This window comes from Anastrepha ludens, chromosome 2 (genome assembly GCF_028408465.1).
Source record: "Anastrepha ludens isolate Willacy chromosome 2, idAnaLude1.1, whole genome shotgun sequence".
NCBI lineage: Eukaryota > Metazoa > Arthropoda > Insecta > Diptera > Tephritidae > Anastrepha > Anastrepha ludens.
The window spans coordinates 139,933,728-139,948,565 of record NC_071498.1 but is presented as its reverse complement, the minus strand read 5'-3'; the positions used below and the strand labels follow the sequence as shown (position 1 = coordinate 139,948,565).

Below are 14,838 nucleotides of genomic sequence, written 5' to 3'. Positions count from 1 at the left end.
TACTGAAACCGAATGAAACGATTACGGGGGATGTCTACCGACGACAATTGATGCGTTTGAGCTGAGCACTGCGAGAAAAACGGCCGCAATACGCCGATAGACACGACAAAGTTATTTTGCAACATGACAATGCTCGGCCACATGTTGCACAAGTGGTCAAAACATACTTAGAAACGCTCAAATGGGATGTCCTACCCCACCCGCCGTATAGTCCAGACCTTGCGCCATCCGATTACTATCTCTTCCGATCGATGCAACATGGCCTACTCATAGTGCACTACGCCTTGGCAATCGAAGAAAACAGTCACCATTATCTTTCGGGTACGTTTTCATCATAGGGTGAATACATCTCTTGATGCCCTTTGTCCCACTAAGGATTGAGGATAGGAAGAAACGATTACATCTCTTTGATTTTTATTCGCGTTCAGTAAATTCAAACGCTTTTTAAAATGTGTAAAAAGGTTTTCAATGTTAAGAAGAGTTTAGAGAAAAAGATTTAATATTCTTTCATATCCTTTAAAGGAGCAAAAAATAAAATTTTCACTTTAAAAATATCAAATTTTATAAGAACCAACAAATTTTCATTAACACTAAAATCTTCTCAGAGTGACCTCTTTAACCTTCTTTTGTTTAATAATACAGTTTTTTTTTTAATTAACAGTTTCGGTAGCTTTAAATTAAAAAAAGAAACAAGCACCAAACTTAAAAATGTTCGCTTTTTGAGTATAATTACGACAAAGATATGCACATACATATTGTGCATTTGTGTTAATTCGCTTCAGACTTACATATAACGTAAGCAGGTTTACCTGCTGCCGCTGTTACTTCTGCTGCTATATCTAACTTGCTTTACGATTACACCTTGTACTATTATTTTATTCACTTACTTTTCTATTCAAAAGGCAACCTTCTCACCATTAAATTCCTTGTCATCATTATGTTAACCAGTGCAGAGCAACACGTCGTTATTAACTTGATGATTCTGTTCGTGGGTGTTTTCTCCGATATGGGATTTTCTGGCGGTTATTGGCCCAGTTTATTACACTTAACACCGTCATACGCTGGTTTGCTTTCGGGAATTGCGAACGCGTTTTCAACTTTCAACGGCTTCATTTCGCCAATCATCATTTCCGCTATAGCTGTGCAGGTGATAATCGCTGAGACATTAAGAAATATATCGATTACTTTTAATCGATGAGTTATTGTACATTTTTCAAATTTTTACAGGGGAACAAGACTGAATGGAATTATGTAATGCTTACTTTGGCTTCTTCCTACATTTTAGCTGCAATCATATTCGGAATATTGGGAAGCTTCAACTTGCAGCCATGGAACAAACCTATTGAAGAAGTCTGAGCTGTTGTTTATTTTATATAAATTGTTATAAACTGTAGAGCTGTGTAAATTGTTATAATATTTATTAACCCTAATACATATATAAATATTTTATTAATATGGTATAAACATTTTTTTGTATTTTGTAACCTCCGCTCGGAGGTGCCATACAAGCTGTAGGCATCGAATTTTAAATTGAAATAAAAAAACGAGATTTCGAATTGATTGGACAATCTTTACGTATCATAACATTTATTTGCTAAAGTTGTTTTTTTGTTTTCCTTGATCACTCCTCTCGGGAGCATAGGGCCTCGACAAGACTTGTTTTGCGTTGGGCTCGTTAATCTATTTGAATTATGACAGGGTAGATGATTACACTGCCGCTACCAGTCCTAAATGGTGAGAATGCCCACCTGTCGTTGCTTAGGTACAACGCCTTCTCACTGTCTGGAGCGCCATCTGTGTTTCACATTTTTCTGCCAGAAGGATCACACAGATGGTTGAGGACTAAATTTGATGTGCTTGCGCTATTACCGCGATTGCCCGCTCCCTCTTGCTGGCGCCACCGATGCAATGTGTAACTGTGTGTTTGTTTTTTGGTTTTGCTTGTTTTAGCAGCCACATTGCAAATAATGCGCTGACTATTTTGAGTGGGAGTAAGGAGTTTTTTTCATTGGAAATCTTATTATGCGCAGTTTTGGCCTTATTTTGGACACGGTTTCGCGCACATAATTTTGAGCGTTAGTGCCAAGAATGGTGTCAATTGAGCTATTTTTCGTTGGCTTTTGAGATTTTTATATACTATTTCACGTACTTCAACAGATATTTGGTGACTCACTTTAATTTCCCATACGTCTAGGCATTAATATCATTTGCTGCGTATTTCAAATTATGCACCGCTTTGTCACAACTAACGGTATGCACATTTTGACTGGCTACATATTTGCGTATGGGTAAATCACTACATATTATAAAACAAAGTCGCTTTTTCTGTCCCTATGTCCCCTTATACGCTTAAATCTTTAAAACTACGCAACGGATTTTGATGCGGTTTTTTTTTAAAGATAGATTGATTGAAGAGGAAGGTTTATATCTATATAATGTGAAGAAATATATAAAGGGGGCGTGGCAATCGGTCAAAATGTGGCAAAAAAACATAATTTTTTTGTTTTCACGGCCATAAATCATAAACGAATCAACCAATTAAAATGAAACTTTCTTGAAGTTTAACTTTGAAATATTTACTTTCGTTCTGCATCAAAAAAAATAATTGATTTATTTGTTATTTAACCAAAATTGTTTAAACAAAAGCAGCTCTTTTTCCAAAAAAAGCTGTTTGTGTGTGTGTTCGCTGTCAACCGAATGAAGCAATAGGCGTTAAGCGATAATCTCACCACACCTCATTAATGTTGAATTACATCGTATGGTGACGTATGTATGTATGTATTTACGAATCGCTCGCATTATTTCATTTCGGACATATGTACATATGTATCTATGTATGTATGTACTGAATTCCATGTAATTATATGTACATACAATTTTACAGCGAAATAAAACGCTATTTTCAGGTTCTATATTAGTAAATCGCACATAATTAAAATACAGTTTTTGAATAGTTTTTATTGATTCGGAGCGCGTTTAGTTTGCTATCAATTCCATACAATAACATTTTTTGTCATTTACTTTTTACGACAACTAATAGCTTATTTTCGAAGCGATTTCAACAAATGGGTACAACATTAATCCTTATCCAATTAAATACCTTAAATACATTGTTGTTTTCATATAGATCTATGTATATGGCTCTTTAGAGCATATAATTAAAAACAATATTTTTCAAGATATTACAACAGTAATTAGTAATTGAGATCTACCGGAAAAATTGCGTTAGCTGTTGCGTCATCCGGCAATGCCGCTACTCTTTTGGAAAGAGTCTTTTGGAAAGAGGCCGAACCACACACTCTACAATGAAGCACCCGCTGAAAATCGCCACCGATGATGATAACAGCGTCTGTAGTGTTTCTAGACAGAGCAATACAGGAAAATTGATGCGTGACTGCTCATTAATAGTCTGGGACGAAGCTACCATGTCAAACAAGACGTCTGTGGAAGCACTGGATAGGACAATGCGCGATTTGCGCAACAAAAATGCACCTATGGGTGGATGTACAATTCTGTTCTCAGGAGATTTCCGTCAAATCCTACCAGTTGTGACTCGAGGAACACGTGCTGACGAAATAAATGCTTCGCTAAAAAGATCCCACCTTTAGTCGTATGTCAATAAATTAGAGCTTAAAACTAATATGAGGATTTCGTCATCTTCACGTGAGAACAGGCTATTTCCAGAGATGCTGCTAAAAGTTGGCAATGGAGAATTAACACAAAGTGAGGGAAGGATTAACCTAGAAAACCTTTGTGTTTTGATAGACAACATCCAAGAGTTAGTCAACAATGTCTATCCAGACATTGATAACATAAGTTATAAGACAATATCTTGGTTTAAAGAAAGAGCTATTCTGTCACCAACTAACGAACAAGTAGATACCGTAAATAACTTGATTATTTCAAAGATTGATGCGCCGACGAAAATATACTACTCGGTCGATACTGTTCTCGATTTGGAAGAAGCTGTTCAATTTCCTACAGAATTTCTAAATTCTTTGAAACCGTCTGGACTCCCTCCTCACAAAATGGAGCTGAAAATAGGTTGTCCTGTTATTTTATTAAGAAACCTAAGTCCACCTAAACTTTGCAATGGCACGCGTTTGCTGGTAAAATCACTGAAAACTTTCATAATAGAGTGCACAATACTCACAGGATGTGGTACCGGAGAAGATGTATTGATTCCCCGAATCCCTCTGATACCATCGGATCTACCATTCCAATTTAAACGCTTACAATTTCCGGTAAAGACATCTTTTGCAATGACCATTAATAAATCTCAGGGTCAAACCTTCAACGTTGCAGGCTTAGATTTGAGTGTTGACTGTTTTTCACATGGCCAACTGTATGTCGATCCTTCAAGAGTAACCTCTAGAGAAAACATGTTTGTATTGTCTAATGACAAGAAGGCTATGAACGTTGTATATAAAGACATTCTGTAATATAGTAATTGTTGTAAAAATAATATGCAAAAATGTAGAGTATGAATTTAGATATCCCAAAGATAGCAGGAAATCTTCATGCTATAAAGAAAGGGGAATTGTTTTACTCCAAAATTAACGCGTGCGGGCCACGGACAATAATGAATAAGCCAAAACTACTGGATCGATTTTAATCATTTTTTCAGTGAGTGACATAGGGTATATATTTTATACTCGTGCGAAGCTGGGCGGGTTGCTAGTATAATATATTTTACGTGCCTGATTTTTTTGCGTATAGAGTATATAATTTTTGATATAATAGGACTATGAATAAGTTCGTGCGGTTTTACAACAGATGGCGTAACTTGATTATTATTCCATCGATCCACATTTCCAAACATTCATTGGAGAGCTACTGTCGTAAGGCACAAACGTCAGTATAAGTTTTTTATTTGAAGCGTAAACAACAATATTTTTACCACACTTGAAAATGTCGAATTTCGTGCCAAATAATGTGTTTTTGCGGGGAATTCTTCTTCATTATTTTAATATGAAGAAAAAAGCAGCCGAAAGTCATCGTATCTTGGTGGAAGTTTATGGTGAGCATGCTCTATCTGAGCGAACGTGCCAGAAGTGGTTTGCACGCTTTAAAAGTGGTGATTTTGGCTTGGAAGACGAATTGGAGGAATTGCTCGATCAAGATCCGGCTCAAACGCAAGAAGAGGTTGCAAAAACTTTGGGAGTTGATCAATCAACCATTTCCAAACGTTTAAAAGCCATGGGAATGATCCGAAAGGTAGGCCATTGGGTGCCGTATGAATTGAAGCCAAGAGACGTTGAACGCCGTTTTATGGCATGCGAACAACTGCTTCAACGGCACAAAAGAAAGGGTTTTTTGCATCGAATTGTGACTGGCGATGAAAAGTGGGTCCATTACGACAATCCAAAACGTCGGGCAACGTATGGATACCCTGGCCATGCTTCAACATCGACGTCGGCGCAGAATATTCATGGCCTGAAGGTTATGCTGTGTATCTGGTGGGACCAGCTGGGTGTTGTGTATTATGAGCTACTGAAACCGAATGAAACGATTACGGGGGATGTCTACCGACGACAATTGATGCGTTTGAGCTGAGCACTGCGAGAAAAACGGCCGCAATACGCCGATAGACACGACAAAGTTATTTTGCAACATGACAATGCTCGGCCACATGTTGCACAAGTGGTCAAAACATACTTAGAAACGCTCAAATGGGATGTCCTACCCCACCCGCCGTATAGTCCAGACCTTGCGCCATCCGATTACTATCTCTTCCGATCGATGCAACATGGCCTGGCTGACCAGCACTTCCGTAATTACGATGAAGTCAAAAAATGGATCGATTCGTGGATTGCGGCAAAACCGACCGAATTTTTCACAAAGGGAATCCGTGAATTGCCAGAAAGATGGGAAAAAGTAGTAGTAAGCGATGGACAATATTTTGAATATTAAATTTGTAACCATTTTACGTCAATAAAGTTTCAAATTTCGAAAAAACCGCACGAACTTATTCATAGTCCTATATAATACATAAATACACGAAATAAATAATAATAGTGAAAAAAAAATGTTGAGGTAATATTTTCGCAAGATTTTAAATTGAAATTATATAGGTGATTGCGGCATCATTTAAGCTGTGAGTCACTATAGTTAATAGTTTTCACGCATAAAACTAAATTATTTATCATATCATGAAATACATTTTTTACGTTATTTTGAATTGAAATTCATAAAAACGCTGACTGCTATCTGGTCAGTTTTTTCCGATATCAATATCGATAAAATCGTTTTGCACAACACCTAATGGGCTAAATACACCACACAGTAAAAGTACGTTCACATATCCGCAGTAATTAGCAGTAAATCCACAAATAAATTAATCTACCCGTTCACATATGGCAGATTACCCGCAAAATTGACAATCAGCGGTCAATATTGTTTGGAAAGATTTTTCTTCATAGAAATTAGTTTGGTGGAATATTTTGGAGTTTTTGGTTTGTTTAGTTATTATTAACGATATGAAGAAAAGACAAGGAGAAGAATTAGCTAATTTAATTGCGCAATTCATTGCTAGTAATAGAGAGTTGGATGAAATCCTTAAACGAAGTCCACTGAGGTTGCAAAAAATGATGGCATGGATGTGAAATTCCATATAAAATGTAAAGGCCAAAGCGTCAATGGGCACACCCTTTTTTCTATAATATGACTACATAATTAATAATATCTTTCACCTAATAATATCTACCAAAAGTTTTATTAAAATTATGCGTACAAACCTCTTTTCATTGTTTTCATCATTTTTAGTTTTTACTTTGACGTTTCTCCTCACATTCGATAAAATAATTATCGATAACATAGGGTGCATTTAAAGAAGTACGGTTATTATCTAGGATTATTTTATAATCTCAGATTTCGGGAGAGAAATTTTGTATGGGAAATCTCGCTTTTTAATTACGGATTGGGAGTTACGCACGAAAAAATAAAGTATAATCTACTTCTATGTGAACGTATTATAAGTCTGAATATCATGAGTATCTTCACTGCGATACACACAACCGACTATATTCACAAATAATAAGTAAAGCCTTTAGCTATTGCGCGTTGCAATTTTTTTCTATTTATTTGGTCTTTAATTTTTTCAAATTTTGTTCAGCTTACTCTAAGCTGCTAATCTTTGTTTAAAGATTTTGAAATTCTAGGGACCAAAAGCAAAAAAAACAAAATACATTGTTCTGTTTGTTTTTGCTCTGCTGCTGCTATCTTTTTAATGTGCCTTATAACCGTAACGCCTTCGTATAAATATCTCATGTAGTTCATTATACCATGCATGAACAAGAGCCAAACAAAAATTAAAGTCAAAGAGGATTACTTGTACATTGTTTTTGCAAATTGGTCATTCGAATATCAAATTTTCAATGAGAATATAAACAAACAAAAAGCAGGGCGATTTGACATCTCAACCAGCAAATCGCAGAAAAACATATCAGCTGCTATAGCGAAGTCACCTTCTGTAGATTGTCCCTGGGTTAACGTAAACAAATATACCAATTATTTACTTTTTAATTGTTAAATAAACGTAGATTAGGTTAGCCTGGTTGGCAATAAGCCACGCATAGACCTTTTGGTTCTTAGCTGTACCAAATGGAGGCCGACCTCCATGAATACTGAAAGTAGACATCATGTAGGATGTCAGCGCTTTTGGCGAATCTAAGCAGAGCTGGGAGATCCGCTTTTCGGACATCCTCTAGACCCTGAAACAGTGGGGCTCCCAGGCATTTTAAACGCAATTTTAATAATGCCGGACAAACGCACAGGTGTTTTAAAGTTTCCTCAACATATAGTCATATCTTGATTCCACTTTGCTTAATTTACTTCGATTTTACTATTCACAAAAGCCGATTTTTAATTTCAAAATATATATTGTTTATACGCCTATTGATTTCATCCTGTAGGTACATTGTACTTTTCTCCAATATTCAAACAAAAAAAGCTTCAACATTCTGTACTACACGAAATAAAAACAATTCATCACTGGCAATTTTCCTAACGCAACGTATTTTAATAAAAGCAAGCTAATAAATACATCACTGAGTTTTGCGTTACACCAACACTGTCGGAGCGAGCTAAAAAGTTTTTGTACGTGGTGGACGTCAAATTTTTTGTGTATAATTTTAATAAATTTCTAGTGTTAACGAATTATTGCAAAATTTTCAGTGCATTTTTGAGGGGACTATTGTTTGACATTTTATCTTTAAGTGGATTTACAAAAGTTCTGGTGTAAGTCACATTTTTTATCGGTAAAAAAAATTGCGAATTTCTGTTTGTGGCAGAGAACAAAGTGACATGAAGAGCAAGGAATTGAGTACTCCATCTTGTTTATATTTTCTATGCTTTTTTATGAGGAAGACATCGATTAGCAAGCAGGTTTTCCATGCAGTTTTAGTGAAAATTTACAAACTGAAGACATTAAAATTCTATCCATTTAAATTTATCCAATTGAAATGTAGACGTTGAAAGCATCTATTAACGGGATTCTGACTGGAATGATGCTGTTGTTTGGAATGCCAATTGGATATTTTACTGCATATTTATAAATTTGCAAGACACCGAACGGTATTGCTTTCTGTATTTTGAAGAAATTTCGCAGAGTTCTGCATAAATTTAATATGCTAATTGGTAAATTGACTATGACTTTTGGGAAATAACATTCAAAATAAGCAATATTGTTGAGCAAATAACCAAATAAAGTATTCCGGGTGGCATGGTATTCATGGTGGGGTAAAGAAAAAAGCTTAACATATTGTCTCGCATAAAATTGAATGAAGTGCATAAAATAACTATTTTCATTTATTTTAATTTTCACACCTTTTATTAGAAAATAAATATGTACACGTATATATTTACCGTATAAATGTTTAGACGTGCCCATTAATGTGCGCAAAAAGACGGTTGCAATAGTTGAATAATTGTTAGAAAAATTTATATTCGTATTTCATATCCAAATGTCCTTACAATGAGAAACAAAAAACTTTACCTATCCATAGTCATGTACGCCACCAAGACGGTCGTTACCGGAACTAAAACCGGATTTTTATTCGATCAAGTGCTATTATTTTCAGCAGCGTTCTCGATTAATTTTACGAATGATTTTATGCTATTTCATCGTCAACAACAAATAAATTTAGATATGCTTAACCACTTTCATTCTTACGCCTTATTTCTATTAATTTATGTGCGAAACATTTGCTTCCGTCATATGCTAGTACATGCATAAATATAAGAGGCAACCGGAAATAATATACAAGGAAGTATTGTCACAGCAATGATATTCGCGCAAAATGTACTCATATGTTAATGTACCAAATAATTACATATACATGTACATATAATTTCAATTATCGGTATATAAATACTTTAGTATGCATAAAAAGTTAACGATACCTAATATTATATTTATAAGTACATTAAGTAGGTATTTATAAACTGTCAGTGTGGCATCTTCAACTACCGGACTGGTGAAAACTTCTAAAAAATTTTATATTTAATAATATGGAGCAATTTGAATATTTTTGACCGTATACATAATATTAAAATGCAGCAATAAGCATTTTAATATTAATTTTTTAACATTTTACTCTCTTGCCGTAATATTTTTTCCTGAAAATATTACTGTTATTTATGTTTTTTATTTTTTGTTTTTGGTATATTCTGTGTTGTTATCATTGCTTTCGTGTTGTTTTGAATATTGCCGAACACTTTCCCCTTTCATTGCTCAAGCAGTTGACGGATTGGCGCTGCTATACAATCATACAACTGGCGATACTCTCTTTGCCTTCGAACTCCCCAACCCGCTCTGCATATCACCTGCCCACACATGCCCACTATGTGCTTATGTACTAGCACACCATTACCTTGGCGTTCAACGACTACCTACATATCTATCCTTATGTTTGTCTTGACTCACACGCGTCGTATAGAGAAATCCATGAACTCGTCTCTTGAATCAACTCGTTTACTTATGTGCTGCGCCAAGTCGAGGCGTTTCGTTGGTGTCAGTCAGTCGATCGCGTTCATTAGCTCGCAACGCAGTGAAGTGTTTAATATAAAAATATTTATAATTCAATATTTCTGGCGCTTTGTTCTGTTTTTCATTTGTTTAGTTTTCTACACAGCTGCTTTAAAAAATTTTGAATTTACGAATTTATAGCATCGAATGTAAATTAATTCGAATTAATTGATTCACAAGGTAATAACGCTTACACTCGCACGTATTATATATGACCCTCTGACGATAAGAAGACTTGAATTAGCCGAGGCGTTGCATTCCAAAAACAGCGCATTGATCTCATTACTGAATCTACGACGAAGTTCTTTTGTAAAATAAATTCCAACTTAAAATTCACATATGTATGTATGTGCCTGGTATATTTTTGTTTAATCATAACGTATGCTACATAATTAATTTATAGCTACTTGTGTGTAATTATAGGTAGCCGAAGCACATACAATATTAACTTTCGAGTATAAAAAACGCTAAGTAAACGCCTAGTAAACAAATGTTTTGGCTTTCCACTGCCTTCAGGCATTGAGATAAGTGGTTTTGAGCACTCACAAAAATAATCTTTGGCCGTTTACCAAATGCGAAAATAGCCCATAAACAAAACAAAATAGGCGAGAATAGTAAATGATTTGGGGAAAAATAAAATAAAAGTGCACAAAAAGTTCTGGTTTGTATGGAAAGTTGAGTGAGTTTGCTACTAAAATCAGAAAAATATCTAACATCTTTTGCGTCGTATTTTTGTGCTGATAATTTATAAATTGCCTGTTTTGAAGCGCAGAATGGTACCAAAAACACGTCTTATTGCTGCTCCAAAGTCTTCTAAAAAAAAAAACATACTTAAAAATGCTGATATTTTTTGAATGCATGCAAATAAATAAATCTTTAATTCGGAGAATGTTCTGATGAAAAAGTTCCGATTATTATTTGTGCAGATTTTTAATTCTTAACATCTTTATTATCAATTTAATTTTATTAAATAACTTGTATTCTATTATATTTGCAGTTGTAAATTTTTCAAGCAAAAACTGACAAACAAAATGATTTTGAAAGTTCCTTCAAATGATTGGTCCGACCAATTTGAATATGTAGTGGAGGAAGATGATTCGCTATCAGATTTAGAAGATGAACAGGATTTCTCTGAGTATTTATGGATGGAGAATGAAGAAGAGTTCGATAAGAACGTAAGTAATTTGTTTGATGCACGAAAGAAAAACAGTAATGGTGCTGAGTTTAACGCCCACGAATCGCGAAATCTTAAATTTCTGACATATTAAAAAAACATATTTATACATAAGTCCTAAAAAAACATTAACTTTCTGATTTGGCGCTAAATTTTTACTTACATTTTAAGAATCGAAGTCTTACTTTCTGAATTTCTAAATTCTTACATTTTAAGTTTTGTATTAATAATCGAAGTCTTTTGAAGTCTTTTACTTTCTGATTTGGCTCTAAATTCTTACATTTTAAGTTTTGTATTAATAATCGTAGTCTTTAAAATGTATAACTCTTTTCACGTCTAGGAGTTAAAACGTCTCGAAGAAGAGGATATTATGAAAGAATGCATTGAGGCAATGCTTGAGGACGAACTTGAAGCTGAATTGGCTGAATGGCAGAAAGCAAAGTATGAAATTCAATAAAACTAAAAAGTTGTATACAACAAATTACATGTAATCGTTATTTTCAATTACTAAAAATTTCGAAATCACGTATTAATTGCTTATGTAAAATTATTTTTCTGAACTTTAGAACCGAAGAGTTAAATGCAGCATTATCCTCGCTCGCTGTGAGCGAATGCAATGTTGAACATTCCATTCTCAATCCTCTGGCTGCTGAGTTCGTTCCGCAAAAGCACATCATTGGACTGGGTACTTCGTAAACCCCACCCCATCATCTCTTACCCCTAATTGGAATGTAATGCAACACACGAATCATTAAAACGGAACGCATCAACAATACCATATGAAATTGTACGTAATGACCCGAATAACACAAACTCAAAATAAAATAAAAAATTGAAATATTCTTATTCAAGTATATTTCAAGAAAACAACAAAAAAACAAACACCAAACGTCTGTGCAGACGCCGCAATGAGGGTAATATTTACTCGCCATTGTTTGCCAATAAAAGCAAGAGGTGTTTCAAATTGACAAACAAAAATACAAAAAAATACTAATGAAAATTGCAAAAAAACAAAAAACTAAAAGCCAAACAAAAAGCAAAAAATAATAATTTTAAATTACAATAATTTACTGATTGTTGCCCTGCGTTAGTTCCAAATTTTTAAAGCTAATATTTTAGCAAGTTGTTTGTGGCAAGTCCAACGTACAAATCGCTTTTAATTTATTGTGGGTATTTTATACGCATATACTTTTCACAATTACCTCAACACTTTACTTTCGAATCGCCCTGTCTTATTATCGAGACGAGCTACTTGATTCAAGAAGACTCTTGCCTCAGGCTGCATCAGTAGTGCAAAGAGAATGAATATGAAGGAGAGCATTTCGGTCATTATTTGTTTGTTGTAAAAACATTTATCTAGTTTTAAATAAGTGATAAAATGATAAATTGTTAGTCCAGAATTGATATTCAGATGATTTGAGAAATTAAAAATGTGATCATTAATACTGTAGCTTTCCATACTAAATGTTTACGTATATTTTTTTATTGTTATGTTTTAATTCACTTTCGTTGCAAGCAAACTCAATTCAAACTTAAATTGTATTATGATCTACCAATTACACATTTTATACATACGCATATAGTGTATACTTAACATAGTGCTTTCTATATTTATATGCTTGAACGCTCCAAATTCAATGTAAACTACATAGGTATTCCCCATCACTACCTTTTTAGCTTTAATGGAAAATTGTAAAGTTATTTGTAATTTAAAATTGAAAAAAAAAATTTAATAAAGTCAAATGTAGTGTCTGAAATTACAAGAATACATACATAATAGACATCTTAATATGCTTAACTATCAAAGCAAATATTAATGAATCCAATATAAATTTACAATAAAAAGCACATAATTGAAATTAAATTACATTAACGTAGTGTATAACCATTTAATTTGATAAAAGCTATTCTTGGACGAATAAATAAAAGAAAAATACCAAAGTTAAAATAATGGTAAATACTCCAATGGTATTTAACTTTGCCAACTCTTTATATTTATATACATATATATACGACACTCCAACTTTATGTATGTATGTGTTTGTACATCAGCCTCGTAAAATTGACCTGCTTCAAGCAAAATTATCTTAAAGACTAATGCTAAATATAGTGTTATTGTAGTTTATGAATTAAACTTAAAATATATGAAAACGAAAAAAAAAAAATATTAAAAATAAAAACGTTTATCATTAGCAAAGTGTTTCATAAGTAAGCATACGTGCGTATTGTATATTATAACACGTTAAGAATGCAAGACATGAACAAAAAAAAATACTATTACCTTTATGTGTGATATAAAAATACAAAAACTTTAAAAAAGTAACATTATGAGAATAAAAGCCAAACAAAAAAAGATGAAAAAACTATTAAAATCTCAATAAAAAAGTATTATAGCAGTAATAACCGAGTTTTATTTATTGTAAAGAAGCGTCGAGCGATGACGCTGAGCACACCTTTTTTTTTTTTAGTTGTGACAGATGACTCACGGAAAGAGATGCTCTGAGGAAGCAGATTGGCGACATCGCGCCGAGCAACATAATCAGCAAAATGCGCGAACACGAGGACAACTGGAACGCGGTAAAGAAATACATCGAGAACGCACTACGAAAAAAAAGATAAACTTGGACACAGAGCAACAAAGATGTTGGTGAATAAAATTGGTCCTTTATGGATGCCGTTCTGAGGCCTCCCAAAGTAATACAGAAATTAGTCCCGGGAAGGGTGTCTCTCCAGAACGAGAGGAGGGATTGTTTTAGTAGCCACACACCACAGTAGACGCAGTTGTTGTTGTTGTAGCAGCATAAACATCCCCATACATATATGGGGAATGCTGCTGGAGTGGCAATCCTTCGCCGGATATAAATCCGGATCGTTTCGGTAACAGAGGACCGACTGACGTGGAAACGCAGTAGACGCAGTAGACAAGCTCGCTGTAAGTGCTAAGGCATTTTGAACCCAACCTTGACCACCAAAAACAAAAAAAAAAACGAAAGCTTTGTTATTAAAATACTCAAAAGATACAAAAAGCCAAAATAATGAGTCAGGACGGTTAGCAGTCGCAGCATTGCAAAGGACAAAAACTTTTACGTTCCCACGACCGTCGGTTCTACGTAATCGGGACGAGCCGGATTTATATCCGGCCAATGACTGTCACTTTAGCAGCATTGCCTGTCATGGGAACGAGTCGAAAAAGGTCATGTATAGTCATGTTCCAAGAAATTAATCTGTACATTCCATGATATATAGTTCTTTTCATGAAAGCAGAATGTTTAACGGGCATTCTCACTTCTAGCTAAGAGCACAAATATGGCACGTTCACTGTTTTTGTAATGCACTCTATCTCGTGCCCGATTTCCTAATGTAGTTGGGCAGCTACAAAACAAAGGAAACAAGTTGCTATAATCTTTTGTGTACGACTTTCAAATATAAATAAATTATTTAAACATAACAGCATTGAAAATTGCATAATTTTGAAATTACGTGAGAAAATTGCGTTTGCATGCACCCTCTGGAGAGTTGAAAATAAAAATAACTAATATTTTATTTCCATTTTTCGTTCAACAATAAGATTATTTCTTCTTTTTTTTTTTTTGATTTTGTATTACATTCTATTTCTTTACTGGGAAAAAAATATATT

The 14,838-nt window shown here is 34.2% G+C and overlaps 2 protein-coding genes across 4 annotated transcripts; both read left to right on the top strand.

Moving 5' to 3' along the window:
* The first annotated feature begins 880 nt into the window (after positions 1–880).
* LOC128859680 (vesicular glutamate transporter 1-like) lies at positions 881–1,574 on the top strand. Its single transcript, XM_054096691.1, has 2 exons — positions 881–1,147; positions 1,228–1,574. Exons 1-2 carry the CDS (start codon positions 938–940, stop codon positions 1,354–1,356), a joined length of 339 nt encoding a protein of 112 aa, XP_053952666.1. The 5' UTR covers positions 881–937; the 3' UTR covers positions 1,357–1,574.
* Positions 1,575–8,075: 6,501 nt separating this feature from the next.
* Positions 8,076–13,604, top strand: LOC128855438 (polyadenylate-binding protein-interacting protein 2). 3 transcript variants are annotated; one of them, XM_054090341.1, is made up of 4 exons: positions 8,076–8,097; positions 11,025–11,202; positions 11,542–11,642; positions 11,768–13,604. In XM_054090341.1, exons 2-4 carry the CDS (start codon positions 11,059–11,061, stop codon positions 11,895–11,897), a joined length of 375 nt encoding a protein of 124 aa, XP_053946316.1. In that variant the 5' UTR covers positions 8,076–8,097; positions 11,025–11,058; the 3' UTR covers positions 11,898–13,604. The 3 variants fall into 3 exon arrangements, with proteins under 3 accessions (XP_053946316.1, XP_053946314.1, XP_053946315.1); XM_054090339.1 differs by lacking the exon at positions 8,076–8,097 and adding an exon at positions 8,104–8,238; XM_054090340.1 differs by lacking the exon at positions 8,076–8,097 and adding an exon at positions 10,004–10,207.
* Positions 13,605–14,838: the final 1,234 nt, after the last annotated feature.

Excerpts from the sequence above, each read along its gene's own strand:
- LOC128855438 (XM_054090341.1), top strand. The coding sequence starts at position 11,059 with ATGATTTTGAAAGTTCCTTCAAATGATTGGTCCGACCAATTTGAATAT. Across the intron at positions 11,203-11,541 it reads AAGAAGAGTTCGATAAGAAC|GAGTTAAAACGTCTCGAAGA; the intron begins GTAAGTAATTTG and ends TTTCACGTCTAG. Across the intron at positions 11,643-11,767 it reads GCTGAATGGCAGAAAGCAAA|AACCGAAGAGTTAAATGCAG; the intron begins GTATGAAATTCA and ends TCTGAACTTTAG.
- LOC128859680 (XM_054096691.1), top strand. The coding sequence starts at position 938 with ATGTTAACCAGTGCAGAGCAACACGTCGTTATTAACTTGATGATTCTG. Across the intron at positions 1,148-1,227 it reads TTTCCGCTATAGCTGTGCAG|GGGAACAAGACTGAATGGAA; the intron begins GTGATAATCGCT and ends AAATTTTTACAG.